At 36.3% G+C, this 22,083-nt stretch overlaps 1 protein-coding gene and 1 pseudogene across 2 annotated transcripts in view; one reads left to right on the top strand and one right to left on the bottom strand.

Annotated features, from left to right (window-relative positions):
• Positions 1-22,083, bottom strand: part of PGR (progesterone receptor) — a 106,858-nt gene that overhangs the window by 46,537 nt on the left and 38,238 nt on the right. For both annotated transcript variants that reach the window (XM_090267832.1, XM_090267833.1), the window contains exon 3: positions 21,202-21,318. In XM_090267832.1, the coding sequence (XP_090123958.1) occupies positions 21,202-21,318 (117 nt within the window). The remainder of the gene's footprint in view (positions 1-21,201; positions 21,319-22,083) is intronic.
• Positions 16,678-18,471, top strand: LOC150018734 (caprin-2-like; annotated as a pseudogene).

The following is a 22,083-nucleotide window of genomic DNA, read 5'->3' as shown; positions in this document are numbered from 1 at the left end:
TGATAAGATTGCTTATGCTCATTTCATTTAGCTCTTTCTGGAATTTTGATCTATTCTTTCATTTGGGCCATGTTTCTTTGTCTCCTCAGTTTGGCAGCCTACTTGTGTTTGTTTCTATGTATTAGGTAGAGATTCTTTGACTCCGTGTCTTGGTAGCATGGCATAAAGTAGTAGGTGTCTTGTAGGGTCCAGTGGCACAGCCTTCCTTTATCACCCAAGCTGGGTACTTGAGGTGTGCCCTTTATGTGGGCTGCGTACACCCTCATTTTGTAGTTGAGACTTGATTGTTGTTGGCAGACCTATGGTAGGGATTTACCCAGGCCAGTCAGCTGCAAGGATTGGCTGTGACCACTGACCACCAACCTCCACCCTCCGTGGAGGATCAGCTGTACATGAGACAGGGTTGTGGTGCCTTGACGTGGTCTGCAGCTGTCCACTGGGTGCACTGGCCCTAGGGTTTCCTAGGTAGTGCAGGCCAACAGCAGCCCTCACCTGTGTTTTACCTGGGGCCACCTTGCCTAAGCTATAAAGCAGTCTGAGATGGCTGCCATTTGTGCTGGTCTTGAAGATTCCCCAGTGAAGTCAAGCTTTGACTCTACTGCTGCTACTGTGGGGCCTGGGGCTTATTGAGGCCAGGTGTTGCTTATTTGAGAGGATTTAGGAAGTTGTGAAGCTGTCATTCATATGGAAAAGCAGCCTGGATGGGCCTGTGAGTTGGGTTGGGCAGAGTCTTTGGAGATCTCCAAGGCAGGTCAAATAGTGTTAGCCAGGTTGATGGAGTCTCAGCTATGGCATCACCTTGCTGGTTATGTGGGGGGAGGGTTTAGCAAAGAGTTAATGGGCTCTGCTTACCTTGATGCCAGATACTTCAGTTCCCCCCTTTATGCCACTGGTACTTTTCAAGCTGCTATCCCAGTGCTAGAGTTCAGAGGGGTTGAGTCTCAGTAGGTGCGTCTATGTGTGGGTTCTTTAAGAGGAACTGCTTGTGGCTCCAGCATTTTTTTCCACTGACTCAATACCTGCTGGATTTGCAGCCAGCAGTTGTAGGGACTTTTCTTCCTGGCACTAGGCTGGGGGTCCTGGTGTGGGGCTGGGTCTCCTCACTCCTGAAATATCCCTTGCAAACTTTTATCCATCACACATGGGTAAGGGACCAGCCTGTTCTGCATTCTTGCCCCTCCTACTCATCTGATGGATGTGCTTTCTTTAATTCTGTAGTTGTCAAGACTTCCACTCAACTCAATTTCTGACAGTTCTGAGTGATGATTGTTCTATATATTAGTTGTAATTTTGATGTTGTGTGAAGAGGCTAGCCATGTCTGCCTATGCTGCCATCTTGACTAAAAGCCTCAATGATATTTTAATAACTATGAATTGTGTCATGGTACTAGACTTATCAGGGTGATCGTTTTATAAGTTATATAAGTTTCTAATCATTATGTTGTACACCCGAAACTCATGTTATGTGTGTCAGTTGTAGTTGAAAAAACTAAAAATAATTAAGTAAAACTAAAAATATATTATTGAGGGATACACAGATATTTAGAAATCCTGTAGAATAATATAGAAGAATGATAAACCTAAAATTCAAGGTAAAGGTTTCTTGCAAAAATGAACAAGATAATGTGATTAGGGAAGAAATATGCAATCAATTTTAAGAGTATAGATTATATTTCCCTAAACCAGTTGAGTACATGCGCAGATGTTCATTATTGTTTTATATAGGTCATATGCATTATACTCATATGTTGTTTTATAGAAATTATGTATTTTATAATAAAAATACAGCTTATTCCAACAGCGTGGAAAAAATGACTATTGCACATTTATTCTTGAAGTACATATAATTGACTGGATGATGATATTATGAGTAGGAATTTATAGGACAAGTATAAAAAAGTTCTTATGAAGAGATATTCTGAATAATTACAGCAAAAGCTTATAGAGTAGGAAGGTGAGGTAAAATTTAATTTGAAACTCTTTCCCAAGCATTAGCAAAATGATTTGGTAAAATAATACAGGCTAGTTATCATTTAATTCTGACATAATAAAGGATATAATTTTGATTCTTCAGGATAGGAATGTAAACAACAGCAAAATGAGAAAGCAGAGTAAAACCAGAATGATTGAATGGAAAAAAGAAAATGAAGGGAAACTTGACCAAGCCAGCAAAGTAAGGAGCAAACAGGTAATAATGAGGAACTGTAAATGTGTTGGAAGAAATAAAAGCTTATATACTGATTATTTCAACAAATGATAATGGGCTAAATATCTCTCAATGTCAAAGAAGGCCAAGTTGAGTTAAAAAACAAAATTTTATTATAGTTTACAGGAAACACAATAAAACATACAAAAAATAAGTTGAAAATCTAAGATGAGAGGAGGCGAACCAGGCAAATGCAACATGTGGAAAACAGGGGTAGCAATATTAGTAATAAATAAAACAATACCATGTTCTTGGATGGGAAGAATCAACATCATCAAAATGGACATACTACTGAAAGCAATTTACAGATTCAATGCAATCCCTATTAAAATGCCAATGACATATTTCACTGACCTAGAACAAATACTCCAAAAATTCATATGGAACCAAAAAAAGACCCCAAATAGCAAAAGCAATCTTGAAACAGGAGAACACAGCAGGAGGAATCATGATACCAGACATCAGACAATACTACAAAGCCACTGTGATCAAAACAGTCTGGTACTGGCATAAGAACAGACATATAGATCAGTGGAACAGAATAGAGAGCCCAGAAATAAACCCAAGCCTCTATGGTCAACTAATATTTGATAAAGGGGGTAGGAATATAAAATGCAGTGAGAAGAGCCTCTTTAACAAATGGTGCTGGGAGAACTGGATAGGGACATGCAAAAAAATGGAACTAGACCACTAACTTACACCACACACAAGAATAAACTCAGGATGGATCAAAGACTTAAATGTAAGCCGTGACCCCATAAAAGTCCTAGAGGAAAACATAAGCAGGAAAATTTCAGATATCCCATGTAACAATATCTTCACGGATACATCTCCTAAGGCAAGAGAAATAAAGGAAAAAATAAACAAATGGGACTACATCAAATTAAAGAGTTTCTGCTCAGCAAAAGAAAACATCAGCAAGATGAAAAAGAAACCAACCATATGGGAAAACATATTTGCCAATGATATCACAGACAGGGGACTGATCTCCAAAATATATAAAGAGCTTATATGACTCAACATCAAGAAAACAAACAACCCAATGAAAAAATGGGCAAAGGAGGACCTGAACAAACACTTCTCCAAAGAGGACATACAGAAGGTCCATAGACACATGAAAAAATGCTCAACATCATTGGCCATCAGAGAGATGCAAATAAAAACCACAATGAGATACCACTTTACACCTGTCAGAATGGCCATCATCAACAAATCAACAAACAACAAATACTGGCGAGGATGTGGAGAAACGGGAACCCTACTGCACTGTTGGTGGGAATGCAGACTAGTGCAGCCACTATGGAAAACAGTATAGAATTACCTCAAAAAACTAAAAATGGAATTGCCTTTTGAACCAGCTATTCCAGTGCTAGGATTATACCCGAAAAATCCTAAAACCCTAATTCAAAAAAACTTATGCACCCCTATGTTCATAGCAGCCATGTTTACAATAGCTAAGTACTGGAAACAGCCTAAGTGACCATCTGTAGATGAGTGGATCAAAAAACTGTGGTACATTTACACAATGGAATACTATGTAGCAGAGAGAAAGAAGGAACTCCTGCCATTTGCAACAACATGGATGGAACTAGAGAGAATTATGCTTAGTGAAGTAAGCCAGGCAAAGAAAGAAAAATGCCGTATGATATCACCTAATACAGGAAACTAAAGAACAACACAAACAAAAGAACTAAATAGAAGAAAGAGCAGAATAGCAGTCGATAGGGGGGAGAGGGAGGGAGAGAAAGGGGATAAGTAAGGGAAGGGTTTAGTCAAAGAACGTGTATAAATGACTCATGGACATGGACAACGGGGAAGGATATGATTGCGGGAGAAGGGGTCGGCTGGGTGGGGGGAGCAATGGAGGAAAAATGGGACAACTGTAATTGAAAAACCAAAAAATAAAATTAAAAAAAAACCCAGAATTCAAGTCCAAAGATACTAAAATTAAACAAACTGAGAATATTAAGTATAAAAGGTACTTCCCTCAAAGAAAATATAAGCATACATCTTTATATATCAGCTAAACACTTAAAACAGAAAAATCCTAACAAAGAGAAGCTTAATAAAATAACAGTGGGAATATGTATATATTTCTTTTTGATTTTATATGTCAGGTCCAAAATTAATAATCACAGATAGAGAATTTTTTAAATGAAGAATTTATTAAGAAATATTTAATAAATTCTAAAAAACTTAAAAAATATATTTTATTATAATTCTACTAAAAATCAAAATTAATTTGGCATATACACTTTCTAATTAAGTCCTTGACTAAAGAGAAATTTAACAAAAAAATATTAATCACCTTGATAGTAACAAAAAAGACAACTCTTCAAGTCAAAAGCAATAGGATATATACAAATAAATGCAAAAAAAAATTTATGTTATTATAAAGTTTTGTTGCAGACTTCAAGCCTCCAGAACCATAAGATAATAAATTGATGTTGTTTTAAGACACTAAAAATGTGGTAAGTTGTTATAGCAGAAATGGGAGACTAATGCAAATGATTTTGTTAAAATCCAAGAGTCATTACTTAAAAAAAAAAATTGAATGAAGACAGAAAGATATATAGGTTATTTACCTACCTAACAACAAATGTCATATTAAAAATGAGTACTTTATTTTCATATATGATTGCATATTTAGAAAACTCAAAGGATTAGTAAAAATCTGTCATTGAGATAATTTAGTTACATGACCAAATAAAGAAAAGTTTGTCAAAAACACTAGATTTATCACTAATAATTACCATTTGCAAAATGACAAATAATATTCTACCACAACAGAGATGAAAGTCATAAAATACTTAATAACAAATTTTTAAAAAGCAGAGGAGCTCTAAACTATAGGATACAAAACAAAATTGTGACTTAATAAAAATAAATGTTCTTGAATTAGAAATCTTAATGTATCAACCCTGCTCAAATTAACATATAAATTTTATCTGTTTCAATCAGAATCCAATATTTTAAAATAATTTTTAAGTTTTAAATAACAGTTGATGTACAATATTATATTAGTTTCAGGTGTACACCCCAGTGATTAGCCATTACATAACTTACTAAGTGATCATCCTGATAAATCTCGCACCCATCTGACACTATACATATTTATTAGAACATTACTGAATATATCCCATATGCTGCACTTTACATCTCTGTGACTATTCTGTAACAACCAAACCATACTTCCTAATCCCTTCACCATTTTCACCCATTCCTCCAACCCCCTCCCATCTGGCAACCATCATCATGTTCTCTGTATCTATGAGTCTGGTTTTGTCCTGCTTGCTTCCTTTTTTTGATTTGAGTGTTGATGGATATCAATTTATTGCCATTTTATTGTTCATATTTTTAATCTTTTATTTCTCCTTCTTCTTAAAGAGGATTCTTTAGCTTTTCATATATACTGATTTGTTGGTATGAACTCCTTTATCTTTATCTTATCTGGGAAGCTCTTTATCTGTCCTTTGATTTTAAGTAACAGCTTTGCTGGGTAAAATAATTTTGGTTGTAGGTCCTTGCTTTTCACCACTTTGAATATTTCTTGCCACTCCTTTCTGGTCTGCAAAGTTTTTGTTGATAAATCAGCTGACACTCTTATAAGAACTCCCTTGTAGGTACCCAACTCCTCTTCTCTTGCTGCTTCTAAGAGTCTCTCTTTTTCTTTAACCTCTGGCAATATAATTATGATGTGTCTTAGTGTGGGCCTCTTTGGGTTCATATTGTTTGGGACTCTCTGTGCTTCCTGGGCTTGTATGTTTATTTCCTTCACCAGGTTAGGAAAGTTTTCTGTCATTATTTTTTTCAAATAGGTTTTCGATTTCTTACTCTTTCTCTTTTCCTTCCAGTACTCCCATGATGTGAATGTTGGTATACCTGAAGCTGTCCTAAGGGCTCCTTACACTATCTTCTTCTTTATTAATTCTTTTTCTGTTCTGCAGAATCCAATATTTTTTAAAAGGAAATGATGCTTTTACAATTCATCAAGAAGGATAAATATGTCTGAGAATAGCCAAGATAATTGTTAAAAGAGTAACTATACTTTTACTACATTTCATGCTATGTAACATAAAATTTTATTTGTGATAATACTATCATAATCCAAACATTATAGTATTGTATCATACTAATATTAACATGGGAATGGACATATAGATCAACAGATTAGAATACAGAAACCAGAATATATACTAACTCCATATAGCATCTTAATACATGTTGAAACTAGTGAGTGATGGGGCATTCACTTGAGGTATATGAAGGCTACAGGGAAAGCAGATAATATAAATCCTCAAGTATACTTTTATAATAGAAAGGCAAAGACATCTAGATGGGGACCATATGATAACACTAATTACCTTTTTCCTGTGACTTGATCTTCTACATTTGAGGGGCAACCCAGACAAGAGGTAAGTAGAGAGAGGTAATAAAAAACTAGGACCTATTTTTATAGTTATTGATCATATTTGACTGAACAGAGACAAACCCCTGACACCTTCTACCTTGATCCTCTTTTTCCTTCTTGGAATTTATTCTGTTCTTTCAGGTTACAATATTTTATATTAGTTGTTGTCTCTTTCCCCAGCTAAAATATAAGTTCCTTGATGACAGCACCAGCGCCTTATATGTAGTAGTAATATATTTTAACAAATCAATAATTGCATGTAGCAACAAAAACTATTTGCCACAAGGGCTGCAGCAATAAAATGGCCTTTTGTCATATAACTTCCATCCCCTGTAAAACAGGAAGAAATCTAAGGGGAATTTTCCTTCAGAAAAACACACAATCCAGGGCAGAGGGTGTAGCATTTTTCACAGGAGAATGGAGTTAACATATGCCTTAAAATTTCAGTTGTTGACACCTTTATACCAAAGCTAGATTTATGTCCCCACTCTTTGTTTCTCTCTCTTTCATACCAAACCAAACAGCTGAGAATCCAAGTCTTCTACTTTAAATTATAAGACAATAATCAAACCAGGGAGGAAGCCAAGGGGAACAAGCTGGCTATTAGTCAAATAGCAAGCCAAGGTAGGATTATATATACTTAAATGTGTAATAAGTAGCAGGCATATTGTATGGAATTTAGGCAAAAATATTTTTAGAAAGATAAATGCAAAAATCAAATGAATAAAAGTTGGAGGAAGAATATTATAGGAAATGGATTTAAGCAATCCTTTCACTGTGTTTCATAGATAAAGTGGCATCTGAGTTTTAAGAAATCAAAGAAGAGAAACACCAAATCAAATAAGAGTTGAAATAAATTACAAAACAAGATAAAATGAGAGATGGCAGAGAAAAACAAAAAAGAGTTATTATAGATTCAAAAACTTTATTGGAAGGAAAAAAGGATAATTACAATTGCAAAAAACTAATCCAGTAACATGAAGTTCAGACTTTGAGGTTTTGAGAAACATCACCAAATGGAGTATAAAATAATTAAAATTAAAGTGAGTAGAGAAAAGAAGACAGGTGTGAAAGACAGACAATAGAGATGCAGCCTATGGGTTACTACTGAGGGCCGTGAAAAAGGGAAAAGACACAAAACAAGAAAATCTTTGAAGGTAATATTAAGAGAATACTTTGCTAATTTATAAGAAGAGTTACATTTTCAGATCAAACAGGGATTATGCTGTTTCAAGAAAAATTAATAGATTAAGATAGTGCTAACTTTTGGTGAAGTTACTGAAATTTGAGGATCAAGAAACACACATTCAGGCAGAAGAAGCATATCATCAACAAATAAAAAATTTAGACTCTCAGATTTCTCTTCAGTTGCATTACATGCCTAAAGACAATGACATTTTATTTAGAAAGGTGCCCATACCACACATTCTCCATATTTTAATATAATTTTAATGAATATTTGGGAGACCAATGAATGTAATACACACAGTAAGCATCTTACTCTCAACCTTCATCATCTTACTTCTCCTGCCTCCCCTTATCCCATTCTAAGCAACACAAAATCTCCTTTTTCCTTCTGGTAGATCAAATTAGCAAATGCCTTTTGTAACTTCAGCATGTTCTTAAGGTCATAGCTTTTATCCCAAATAGCTTACCAAAGCACTTCAAAAAATAAAAACAAATAGGATGTTCTCCTCTAAAAGAAACAAAACATCGATTGACACATATTTTTAATTATTTAGAAAAATTTTCTACCATGTGAAAATATACACCTTTATTTCAGATTATGTTCTCATGTGAAACATTGTTTGAAAATATAAATATATACTATAATAATATTCAATAACTAATATATTAATGAAATGCCACCACTAGCTATGATTCTTTAAGTTAATTTCAATTCCAGAATATCTGCATTTAGTTTTCACTGTTTCTTACATATACTGAAAAACTTTTAGAAGATACAAGAATATGTTTTGCATTAAAATTAAAGTCTTTATTTTGCCAGTGACACTGTTTGAATAAATGACGTCAAGACATAAAAGGTATTTTCAGCCACCACTTACTAAACCAAGTGCCAGGCATTGTGCTATATACTTTATATGTATCATTTCTTTTACCCTTAAAACAGCTTTCATTATGTGTTCTTAATAGAAAAGAAAACAGAGATGCATAAAGATTAAGATGTGTGTGTGAAGTCCCACAGCTTTTAGTGGGAAAGTTGAAATCAAAACCCACTTGTTATGACTCTATAACCTTACTTGTTATTACAGTGGTATACCATCTCTTATGGAGATGTTTTTATCTTTTTCTAGACTATTAATAATAGTTAAATTTTTAAGGTGGAGTTAATGCATATGATTAAAATTGGCATAAATTTTATATAAACTTCTCTTACTGGCAATGTACAAGATTAGGTAACTTATAAATCCCCTTGTCCTGAACATCTAAAATCATGGATAAAACATAAGTAACATCTTTTTAAACATACATCTCAAATATCAGCAAAATATCCAAGAATCTAAAGTGAAGAACATCTCTAACCACTGAGAAAGGGACATGAGAAGGAAGCATGTCTCTTTTATCTTTGACTCAGTATGGGAAAAAGTCTTCTCTGTTCACTCTTTTTTTTTTTTTTTTCCGATTTAATGTGTTTTATTGATTAAATTATTACATTTGTGCCAATTTCCCTTCCCTCTGCTCCCCTCCACCCGGTGGCCCCCCTCCCTCCAGTTGTCCCCCCCTTTTAGATTATGTCCATTAGTTGTGCATACAGTTCCTCCCAACCTCTCTCCGTCTATTCCATTCCCTCCTACCTTGATCCCCAATTCCTATATCATCTCCCTCCCTTTCCCCATTCCCCCTCCCTGTTGACCTCCCCCCAATATGCTTCCCGTACCCACAGTTCCTCTTCCCCTCTCGTTGCCTATTTAGTTTGCCTTTGTTTCATCTCCCTAGCTTCTGTTTTTTTTTTTTTTAAACCAGTCCCTTTAACATCTCATATAACAGTGGTTTGGATCTAATGAACTCTTTCAGTTTTATTTTGTCCTGGAAACACTTTCTCTGTCCTTCTATTCTGAATGACAATTTCGCTGGATAGAGTATTCGTGGTTGTAGGTTTTGGATTTTCATTACTTTGAATATTTCTTGCCAGTCTCTTCTTGCCTGTAGGGTTTCCCTTGAGAAGTCAGCTGATAGTCTAATTGGGACCCCTTTGTACATAATTCTTTTCTTCTCTCTTGCTGCTTTTAAGATTCTCTCTTTATCTTTAATTTTTGACATTTTGATTATAATGTGTCTTGGAGTGGTTCTCCCTGGGTCCAGTCTCTTGGGAACTCTCCTTGCTTCCTGGACCTGCAGGTCTATTCCCTTCCCCAAGTCTGGGAAGTTCTCCTTTATTATATTTTCACTCAATTTTTCAAGTTCTAGTTCATCTTCCTCATTCTCTGGCAAACCAATGATTCTTATGTTGGGCCTTTTATAGCTGTCCCAGAGGTTTCTGATCCTTTCATTGTTGCTTCCCATTTCCTCTCGCTGCATTGGTTGACTGCTTGTTCCTTCTCCATATTCCAGTTTGTTGAAATGAACTCTGGATTTTATTTCCTTTCCTTCTGTCTCGTATGCTGTTTTGTTCCTTTCGTTATGAAAGTTTTTCGCTTCTTTCATATATTTTTCCTGCTCTTTTGTGAATTCTGTAAGCCACCTGATAACAATGGCCCAGAACTGAGCCTCTGACAGGTTTCTTATCTGTTCATCTGTCAGGTTCTCTATCTGCTGCCTGGTGAGTTGTGTTACCGGTATTTCTAAAGTTGCCTGCCTCATTTTGACAGATGCTTTTTGTTTTCTTGGGCTGGCTGTCGGGGGCAGTGCCTGTGTATGCGTCACAAATTAGCGACCGGCGCCTGCTTGTCCGCGACCTATTTCGCAGCCCTGTGGTGCTTTCTTTGGGGGCGGGGGTCCAAGATGGATTCACACAGTTATTCAGCTAGGAGACCGGGATCCGTCCTCCCGCCCCCCTGGGCCTCACTGTTCAAGGCGATGCGGCAGCCGCTCTCCCCAGCTCCGGAGTCGCGCACCGCCAGGGGCTTGGCCGCCAGGACTCCTCGCCGCCCCGCCGCTGTACAGGTGCGACCGCAAACAGCACTGCCCACTTTAACTCTTACCTGCCCAAATGGCACCGCTGGTTTATAACTTCATATGTTGGACTTCCGTGTAGTTTTATTTTCTGGAATTTCTAGTTATCCTTTGTTTTGAAGTTGTTGTATTCCTCTCTAGTTGTAGAGGGAGACCTAGCGTGTCCGTCTAAGCCTCCATCTTGGCCGGAAGTCTCTGTTCACTCTTAATATATATATATTCTATTGTTAGCTTAAAAAAATTATTATTACTTTTTAGATTGTATTTATTTATTTTCAGAGTGAAGGGAAGGGAGGGAGAAAGAGAGGGAAATATCAATGTGTGGTTGCCTCTCACGCGCCCCCAACTGGGAACCTGGCATGCAACCCAGGCATGTGCTCTGACTGGGAATCAAACCAGCGACATTTGGTTCGCAGGCCAACACTCAGGCCACTGAGCTACAGCAACCAGGGCCCTGTTCATTCTTAATTATAAGCCTCCATCACTCAGATTTGTAGTTGGGAATTAATCTATCTGCAAGGAATGGGAAACCTAGAGGCTAAAAGTAAATATCTGAAGTGATCCTGCACTGATGAAAACTCTGAAATGCATGGAAAAATTAAATGAAGCTTCTCTTTGGAAACTCCCTCAATTAAGGCCACTCAGGTTCTAAAAAATAAATTAAACTTTGCCAAGCATGAATTTATAATCCAAAATTACAAAGGACACAGTGAATAAGAAGTAGCAGAAACAATAAACAGTGTGCTGAATTTGGCTCATAGAGACTTGTAAAAAGTTAGTAAGTATTCAACAAATTTTAAAGCCAATTGTTAAACCATTGGTAGCCTGAAATTTGTACAAGGGAGTATTTACACTTACAATCATTGGGAAACCCTATAAATAAATTTTTTTTAAAAATATCACCATGTCACAATGGCACAACTAGATCCTGAGTTATGAGACTGGAATTATTAAATACAAATATTTGCAATAAGCATACTTATCAGTATGCTTATACTTATTAAAGATATATGCTAAAGAATAAAAACAAGAAAGAGAAAGGCTACTAAAAAGAAATAGACAAATTTATGAAAGAATCAAGTAAGATAACTTTTTAAAATACCATCAGTAAAGTGAAAGAACGGTGAACTGGGAGACAGAACTGAATTTACTCTGAAACTACACAGAATATAGCACAGACAGGTAATTTTATGAGTAATATTAAAAAGTACAAAGAGATAGGGAAGATAAATGGGCTGGCCCAATGTTGTCTCAAGCCTTCTGGAGGTAAAAAGAAGCAATGAGAGGGAAGCAATATTTGAAGACTACTGGAATGGTTTTGATCCTCCTGGTATTTAGAAAAAATATAACCTCGGATTTAGGAATTATGATGACTTCCAAGGAGGAATAAAACTAAACTTATAACCAGTTACATTTAGTAAAGTTAGAGAACTAAGTATGAAAACATTTTATACAAATATAGAGAGAATATCATCTCAACAAACAAACAAACCAAAACTATGACATCTACAGGAGAGTTCTAAAACAAGCAAACAAACAAAAAAATGATATCAGTCCAAAATATAGGTGTGGAGAAAAAAGTAATTTTAAACTTTTATGATCAGAAAAATCATCACTAAAAAATGAGATTGAAATAAAGGTATTTTCAGTGGAAAAAAAATGAGTTTATTAATAGATTTTCATAGAAGGTACTTATAAAACAATTTATTTAAAAAATAAGGAAACTGAATGAAAGGCTGAGATGGAAAAAATGGAACAAATAGGTAAACACATAGGTAAAGCTACTGGACTGAATAAAATAATAATGATTAATTCTAGATCGTGTTCTGAAATAAATGCTGTTTGTTATGGTCTTTCTGCTATTTGTTTTTATTTCTGGCAAAAATATTTTATCTTGGATGACATAATGTCTTTACGCAATAATGCTGGATTTGTTGCGTAGAAGCAAAGGAAGAATATTTTGTTGGATATTAAAATATAAGTTTTATGGTAGCCAGAAGGCTCTCTGGGAATTGGATGAGGAAACAGAGGATAAAAGATCAGCAAGCAATTAAGGAATGGGGCAAGTCATTTGATATTATGAGGGTCATAATAAGAATCACTGTTGTTTGGGTGGATTTACAGGCAATTATGCCAACATTAGCTGCCAGAGATTATGTCTAGTTACATGTTATTACTTTGAATTAGCAAAAGAATGATCTTGCTGGGATCAGTCCACTGGGACCATGCCCTAAGAAACCCTATAGCACTAGCTTTAAGCAAGGAAGTGAGAATGAATACTCCAAGGAATATCCTTTGTCAGAGTGTGTGGGATGGCATTTAGGGTAGACAATCAGACAGTGACCAGAAGACATTATTTGTCTGGCTGCAGGCTTCAGTGCAGTGAACTGAGGGAGCAGTGTGAGAGGTACTGTCTCTGGGGGGTGCTGATTCGAAGGGATTGGGTAGAAAAGGAGATGCTCATAAGCAGAAGACTGTGAAGGTTTAAGAATGCAGGTGGCATGCGTCACTCACAGCAAGTCCCGCATTAAAGGGAGGACAGATAATTTTAGTTTTTGTAGCAACTAAAGTCAGAAACTAAGTTTCTACTCTCTAAAAAAGGTGCTGTTGAGTGTCCCAATTGCAAGAATTTTGGAATCCTTCAGAAAAGAAATTGAGGCTTAGTTGCCTTCAAGTACTGGAAGAGAAAAAAATTTTTTTTACTACATAACCCATGTTCTGTAGCCCCCCAAATTATTCTCTTTGCCAAGATAATTGGGGGTGGATCTAGATGTAGGAGAGGAGCTGGCTTTCTAACATAACCTTTCACAATTTGAGGATAAGGCTCTCTACCAACATAAAATAAAATTTGAAAAAGAACCCTATAAAAATAGTCTACAGCTTTAAAAAAAGTCAGCAAACATAACTTGGTGTTTAATCATTCTTTTATGTAGAAAGCTACTTATTTTTGAAAGAGCTAGTTGCCTTTATAATAGTTTAGCATTTTAACCACAAATGCAAAACGCAGAGCTGTATTCATTTCAAAAAAATATTTTTGGTGAGTCATTACACAAAAATGTTTCCTAAAGGAAAGAGGTTCGAAGTGGAACACTTAAAGTAGAAGATATATTACCATCTTTCAGGGTGTAACTATCTTTCCTGCTCAGTATTGTACAGCAACAAACAAAATATGAAAGTTCACTGTGACCTTGTGAAGGTGAGGGAAGTGATTCATTAAAAACAAGAATCATATGCAACTAACAGACAAAATAGCTCAAACATAATTCTCATAATAAGAACATAGCAGCTGAAGCCAGATTAAGAACTTGAAAAATCTATGTTGTGACATATCAAGAACATTGATATTTTGACCTCTGATATTTTACCATAGTTTTCATTAAATATTTTAAATGTTTTTCAGTGTTTTCTCTTGTTTCATCTTTTGTTATTCAAATGGTATCTGAATCAGAAATGAGAAACCCCAGGCAGGAGTGACAAACAGGAAGGGAGGAAAAAATGGAAGGAAGGAAGGGAGGAAGGGAATAGGATGTGGGTTCCATCTTTCAGTCCTATGTAAGCAGTCTGATAGTAGTGAATATGTATCATTTACTTGTAATAGACCTATGTTGGGGATGGAGACTCTGAACATTATTACTTATATAGGAGTACACTATCAAACAAATTTAAGACCATTGTGCCAATAAACAGTTGTAGCAACTGGTTACCCATATGGGAAATAAAATAAAGTTATATTCCTGCCTCTCACATGAAAAAAATACCACTTATAGGTAAAGGCATACATGTGAAAAACAAACTTTTAACATTTTAGATGATTTTTGTTAGATTATCTGTATGATTTCATCATAGAAAAGGGTATAAAGGGACACTATTGATGTGTGTGATTATATAAAAATTAGAAAAAAATAAAGAAGGTAAAATGTAAAGACATAGACTACATGTAACTAACAAAGAATCAGTATGGAGTATAGAGGTAAGTTGTATGAATCATAAGAAAAAGAAAACCCAGTTAAAAATGACCAATGGATATGAACAGCCAATTCATGGAAGAGGAAATATAAATGGCCAATAAATATATGAAACAAGGACCCACAAATTAAAAAAAAAAAATAGATAGGAAACTTATGCCCATTAAATTAGAAACATTCAAAGTCTAAAAATACCAAGTACAGGTGAGGATGCATTGTAACAAGAAATCTAATACACTGGAGGAAACAAACACTTTGGAGAGTGATTTGGTGATTAGGTAACGTTTAGTAAGATCAATGAACCAGCAATTCCCTTTCTAGATATATAATCTAGAAAAGTTCTCAAACATATGCACAAAGATACAGGTACAAGAATGTTTACTGCAGCACATTTTACAATTATGAAAAGTTAGAAATAATATTCATTAACATAAGAAAGAAAAGCACTGGGGGGTGTTCATAAAATGTATCACAGAGAAGTTAAAATGAAATCCAGTTATATGTACATATATGAATAAATCTCAAAAGAAATATTGAGTAAAAAAAGCAGGTTGAAAATGTATAGTGCAATACCATTTACATAAAGTTTGAAAATATTCAAAATAATATTGTATTACCTACAGATTCATACACATGAGTTACAAGTATAAAGATGCTGAACAATAATTTAGCAAAGTGATCTGCGAGGAAGAAATAAATCTAATGGGTTCAGAAAAAACATACCAGAAGCTTCAAAATATTTGTAATATCTTATTCCTTAAAAAATAAAATACAAGTAAAGAAAATATTTTAAAATGATCTGATGTTAAAACTTGAGTGATAGAAACATAGGTATTTATTTTTAAAATATTTTTTGCAGGCTTAATATATTTCCTAATTAAATAATATGAAAGTTTTTATATTATAGGAATCACAAAAATATAGTATCTGTTACAGAGAAAATATTAAAACTTTTATATTATATGAATGGGTATTTTTGACTTAGGTTAGTTTTCCAATTATAACTCATTTATGAATTCAAAAAGTGCTACATATCAAACATCTTAGATAAAATGATGAACTCCATAGAAAATGATTGGTTGGTTTAGAAATTGGCTCTACTGAAACATAGACCCTGCTGCCAATGGTTTGTGAAATTAGTTTGAATAAAATTGCCCATGAAATGTAAGAGTAGAAATGCAATACTTCTTTATATTTGTGCTTAACTAAATTAATATATTAATATACTAAATAATATCTAAGTCAACATTTGACTGTTTCATCTACATCCCCAGAAGTTTATGTATTCATTTGGCCAGAACACATCTGTTCTGAGTTTTCTCTGAAGCTCTCTTCTTATGTTTCCTATTGACTGCTTGTATTGTTGCTAGCTGGAACCCAAGTCTCTCCTCTGAATGAATCCATTTCTCAGTAGCTGGGGGTTTCATCATTTTACTTTGCTTATTTTCAATAACTTTCCCACTATACTAGTATGACAATTAAAATAAATACAATCATAGACTGAAAGACTACTTCAAGAGTTAGCACACTTTCTCCAAATGAAAAACACTACTTTAGACAACTTACATTTTTCCTTCTCCAAACACTCTTTCTGTATCCTGGAAATGACTACAGAAGAAAGAATTTTGCACCATACTTCAAGTTCACTGCGTATTACAGAACTTGACATAGGAACATGTACAAAAAGACCTGAAAGAGGCTTGAATAGTGCAGTGTATTTGCCTTTAAAAGAACTTCGTTACCTCATTAAATTTTCAAGGTTGACCTGCCCTGAAAGAAATGAAAGTCTAAATGTTGAAGACCAGACTTATACTTTTGGAATCTTTTGGAAGGTAGTGAGAAAGCAGTGGTTCATACAAACATATGGAAGATCTACTTTCTAAATTGTCGAAATCAGGCTATTTTGAAAATATCCCAGTTCCAAAATTGCCCAGGAAAATGAAGTATCACTGGAGGAAGAAATGGTGATAAAATCATAGAAGAAAACAATTATTGAAGATGAATCTTTCAAAGAGTCAGAGTCTCCTGTGGAACTTGCACTGCCAGAGACACAGCCGTAACAGTTTCTTATCAGGCGCTACATTAACAGAAGTACATTATTCAAGCAAACAGGTTGAGGAGCAATCTTGAAAAGCAGATTATTCTAGAAAACCAAATACCCCCAGTGTTGGAATATGCTTACTGAACCAGATGGTGAAGAGAAGAAACAGGAATTCTTCAAGTCTGGGGAGACTTCTCTAAAGCACCAGGAGCTAGCAAAGCTTGCAGTTTCCTCAGAACAGAGGAAACAAGAGATTGCAAAACTCAGGTCCATTCTGCAGTAAGAATAGAAGAAGAAGGACATCTCCAAACCCAAGCTAACTGCTAGCTAGTGGAAGCAAGAAACCCCTAAATGCAAAGCAGGATACATTCAAGAGGAACAGAAGAAGCAGGAGACGCCAATGCCTTGGCCAGTTCAGCTGCAAAAAGAACAAGATCCAAATAAGTGAACTGCAAAGTCTTGGGCACCTTCTCTGCAGAGTGAACAGGACATCAACAAGTCATGGACCACTGCCATGTGTGAAGATCAGAATTCAGGACAGCCAGAGACTCCTAAGTCCTGGGAAAACAATGTTGATAATCAAACACACCCTTTACCACCACAATCCCAGATTTTTCCAAACCCTGAGGGGGAGCTGCAGGAAACCTCATACCAGACCCAAAGATGTGCCTAAGCCTATGCATCAGTCTGTAGGTTATTCCTCTACCCTTTCAAAAGATCCAGTATTGAGGAAGGAAAAACTGCAGGAACTGATGACCCAGATTTAAGGAATTTGTAACTTCATGCTACAATCTGTTCTGGATTTTGACAAACGTTCAAATGCAAGTCCATTGTCACAGCCACCTTCAGCTATTCCAGACAGCACAGAAGCATGTACAGAGCAAAATCTATCCAGTCAAAGTGATTTTGTTCAAGAGGCATTACAGACTGATTCTTCTCTAGTTATTTGCAGCTCAAATGCTTGCTTGGTTACTACTGATCAGGCTTCTTTGGGATATGAAACAGAGTTTATGACCTCAAAGGCTCCTGAAGTAGCAGTTGTTCCAAGCAAGGAACCATCTACACTGGCTTCTCCAAATCCTCCCATGTCAATGACCCTGAACAGGGGGCTTCCAGCCACTTCTAGCAAGTAGTAGTAACTATGAGCACAACACCCTTTCAAGCCATGTGTACAGTACTTAATGCTAATGTACCTTTGCTTTCATAGAAAGAACAAGAAATGAAAGAATTCTTTATTCACCTGGCTACAATCAAAGTTTTACTCCAGCACCTACACAAAACCCACTCCAATGCCAACTGCCAGCTATACACACAGGACAAACTGCTCTTTCTCAAGAGACTGCAAGTTATCCTTATGGAACTATTCAAGTAAGCAATGGTAGCCTTGCCTTTTAGCCAGCATGGATGAACATATTTCCCAGACCTTCTCAATCATTTGTCAATAGCCATGAATCTGTTAGAGGATGTGCTTGTGATGGGAGATTACTAACCAATACATATTGGTCTTTTGGTGGTTATAAAATTTTTGATACTTATGGAGGACCACCTTTAGTTTCCAATGGAAATTATAGCCAGCTACAATTCCAAGCTAGAGTATGCTGAAACACCTTATTCCTAAGAAAAAATAATTTCTAGCCCTGTTACAAGTGAAGAGGGACATCTAGTGGTCCTCGGGCAAATTCAAGAGCAGGGTGGAGTGATTTTTCTCAGGTGAGCAGCCCAGAGAGAGACAATGAAATCTTTCTTTAACAGTAGTGACTCTGGACAAAGAGATTCCCACAGCATGACCCCTGTGAATGTTCTGGTGACAAATCCAGCAGCCACCATACTGCCAGTACATGTCTATCCCTTGCCTCAGCAGATATGAGTTGCTTTCTCAGCAGCCAGAACCTCTAATCTCATCCTTGGAACTTTAGACCAACCTGTTGTGTTTGATCTTCTTCTGAACAACATGGGAAAAACTTGATTTTCAGCTTGGTAGATATAATTGTCCAATGAATGACACTTCTGTTTTCATTTCTCACATGCTAAAGCTGGCAGTGAATGTGCCACTGTTTGTCAACCTCATGTAGAATGAAGAGGTCTCAGAACCTGCCTAAGCCAATAATAGCACTCCAGACCATGAAGCTCCTAGCAGTCATGCGATTCTTCAGCTCTTCCAGGGAGAAAGGACATGTTTACAACTCCACAGGGCAGCCGTTTATTTTACATTTGCAGGCTACCTTCTTTATCAAGATTGAAAGTCAGTACAGAATTGACCACAGAAGAATGGTGTTCTAATTACTGTGATTAAAAGAAAAGTAGTCCTTAACCTTGTGATGAATTGGTTTAGGGAAATGTTTTCATCCCTAGAGGAAAAAAAAAAAGCTCCTTATTTTTGTTTTCCTTCCCAAGGTGAAAAATTTCAAGCTGAATGACAATGAACACTAAGTTATCACTTTATAAATTGTGATGTAGCCTCACTAGTCAAGCTGTGAGTGTATATCCTTAACTATATTAACGTTCAGCTTACTAAACTGGCAGCCTCAAATTCAGGGAAGTTATAATGCCTTATCGTGCCTCCATAAAAGAGTTAAAAAAAGAATGAAAGCATAGAGACCTATGCTTCAAATGACTTCAAAATGATAGTTACAAATATGTACTAAGCACTTAAACAAGTACTTCGGTGATAAAAACACTAAAATGAAATTTCTGCTCTCAAACAACTCCGTCTTGGGTAAGGAGAAAATCCTTGAATTGAACACTGGCATGTAAACAGCTATACAACAGTGAGGTGAGTTCTGCAATGAAGTTGCATAAGAAACAATGGAGGCGAAGGAGGCAGAGAGCTGCCCCTGCTCTAACGGGGGAAATGGGAAGGCTACACGTGTGTGTGCACACACACACACGATCATGCTGGAACTTAAAATGAAGGCTAAGAGTTTATAAGGGGTGAAGGAGGAATGGTTCAGGCAAAAGTAAAACACATGCAAGGACAGGTGAAAAGAGCGGAAAGTTCCCAAAGGCTCAGTGGGGAAAGAGCTTAGAAAGAGAGAGAGCTCCTGCACGGTGATGAAAGGTCCCACGTCCTGCTTTTAGAAATTTGGGCTTTATTCCATGGATAGTCTGTGAGTGGTTTCCTGAAAGAATACTGGTTCCATTGGGCCTACAGAATAGAGTTTAAACTCCAGATCCCACCTGGCCCAATGTAACTCTCAAGCTTCATTTCTTGCTGTGCCCTTCAAATGAAAAACCATCACTGGAATGCATTTTTTTTTCAGATACACAGGATTTTCATTGTAAATACCTTTGTCCCTTTCCACTTATAAAGTTTCTATTCATTCTTTGAGAGCCTCCTTTCTGAAGCTTTTGCTAACCCTCTCAGATAGAAATAAATTTTTCATTTTCTCTAATTGCTAGCAACATATGGTACCTCCCTTAAGTCACTTACTCTTCTGTTAGATAATTATTTTACTAGGGATTAGACTGTGCCATACTGAAGGGCAGCAGCGGCAGAAAGAACTAAGCAGATGCTTAACATTGTAGGCACTCCAAAAATATTGGTCTAATGCACGCCTTTCCAGAAAGTAACACAGACCATTTATAGTATATTAGCTGTTTTCAGGTTGTATATTGAACTTATATTTAAATAGTTAGAAATTTTAAAAATTTGTTTTAGAAAAATTATAACTACCACATCAAACTCAGGATTTCAAAAATATTATTGTTTAGGAAATAGCTAAATGAAATGACTACTGTATTAATCAGACAAAAAAATGTGTTCAGGAGTGATTTCCTCCCTGATATTCCCTATTAACTCATCCTGCTTATCACTTTCCACAGCACTTACTATCCTTCGATATGTATATTTATTGTTCCTCCCCACCTCCCCCAGGATGTAGGCTCCATAAGGGCAGGGGTTTGGTCCATTTCGTTCAGTGTTATACTGCAGAACTTAAAACAGTACTTGGCAGGTGTAAGGCCTCAGCACACAGTTATATAAAGAGAAGAGGGGAGGGACTGTTGGAGAGTGAGAGGGATGGAGCTTGATGTGCTGGACCAATTCAGAGAGTCAGTTTTTGGTCTGGAAGGGACTTCGGTGCTCCCATTTTACAGATAAGGAGACTGATGCCCAGAACAGGTTAGTGACTTGCTCAAGGGCACGTAGGCCATGAATGCAGAGCTAAGACTCTAACTCGTGTCACTTAATGAAAGGTGGACACCCCGTAACATGTATTTATAGGCAATAGAGACAAAAGGAGGTTTATTGCTTCTCCTAACAGACCTTAACATGCTGGGAACCTATAAAGTTTGTGGAATTGTACTTGTTGCTTCATTCAATCACCAATAATCAAGACAGAAAAAGAAAAGCAAGAACAAAGGTAAAGGAGAAAATAAGAATTTTCTGACCCACAGTTTTATAGTGTAAATATCAGTATAGTATTAATGAAAACAGCAGCATTACCTCCAAGGACCATGCCAGCTTGACAGCACTTTCTAAGGCGACATGCTGGGCAGTTTTTTCTGCGGATTTTATCGACGATGCAGTCATTTCTTCCAGCACATAAATAATTATGCTGCCCTAAAATATAAAAAGGTAAAAATTATTTACAATATCTAAGACTAATGGAAACTTTATGCAATGGCAACTGGAAAAGAGGACAGGCACACATCAGTAAGCACACGACAGTCACAGCCAGCCTCTTGCTTGGCACAACTGAATGCTGGTCATGCTCAGTGCTTTTCCTGTGCCTTCAGGAGCCTCACTGAGGTGCACACAGCTTAGAAATCGATTTCAGGGCTCTTTTAAAAATCTTTAAAAATATGATTTCACTCACATGTGGGGTATAATGTGAAAACTCAGAGGCACAGACGATAGAGTATGGTTGTTACCAGAGGGAGGGAATGGCATAGTAGAGGGTAAAGGGGGTCCATTATATGGTGTCAGAAGATGATTTGATTTTGGGTGGTGGGCATACAATTCGATATGCAGATCATGTAACACAGTAATGTACACTTGAAACCTATATGACCATATTAAACAATGTCATGACAATAAACTTAATTAAAGAATCTTTTATCCAAGATTTATGTATCTTCTTAATGGTTTCCACATCAGAATGCCCTTTGACCTTTCTGCCATTTCAAGTTGTTGATAAGCACTTGAATAGTCAAGTCTTGGTGTCTTGTTAAGTACCCAGAATCCATCCATTCTTCCTTCCTTCCTTCCTCCCTCCCTCCCTTCCCCTCTCTCTCTCTTTTACTTTCTTTCCTCATTCATCTAGACCCTACACTGGTTTCGCATAAGAAGAGAGAACATAAAATAGGAGACAAGATCTTCCATCCT

Source organism: Furipterus horrens, unplaced genomic scaffold, assembly GCF_987537825.1.
Source record: "Furipterus horrens unplaced genomic scaffold, mFurHor1.1.pri manual_scaffold_2, whole genome shotgun sequence".
In the NCBI taxonomy this organism is placed as follows: Eukaryota; Metazoa; Chordata; class Mammalia; order Chiroptera; family Furipteridae; genus Furipterus; species Furipterus horrens.
The sequence above is the reverse complement of the archived record's forward strand: the minus strand, read 5'-3'. Positions and strand labels throughout refer to the sequence as shown.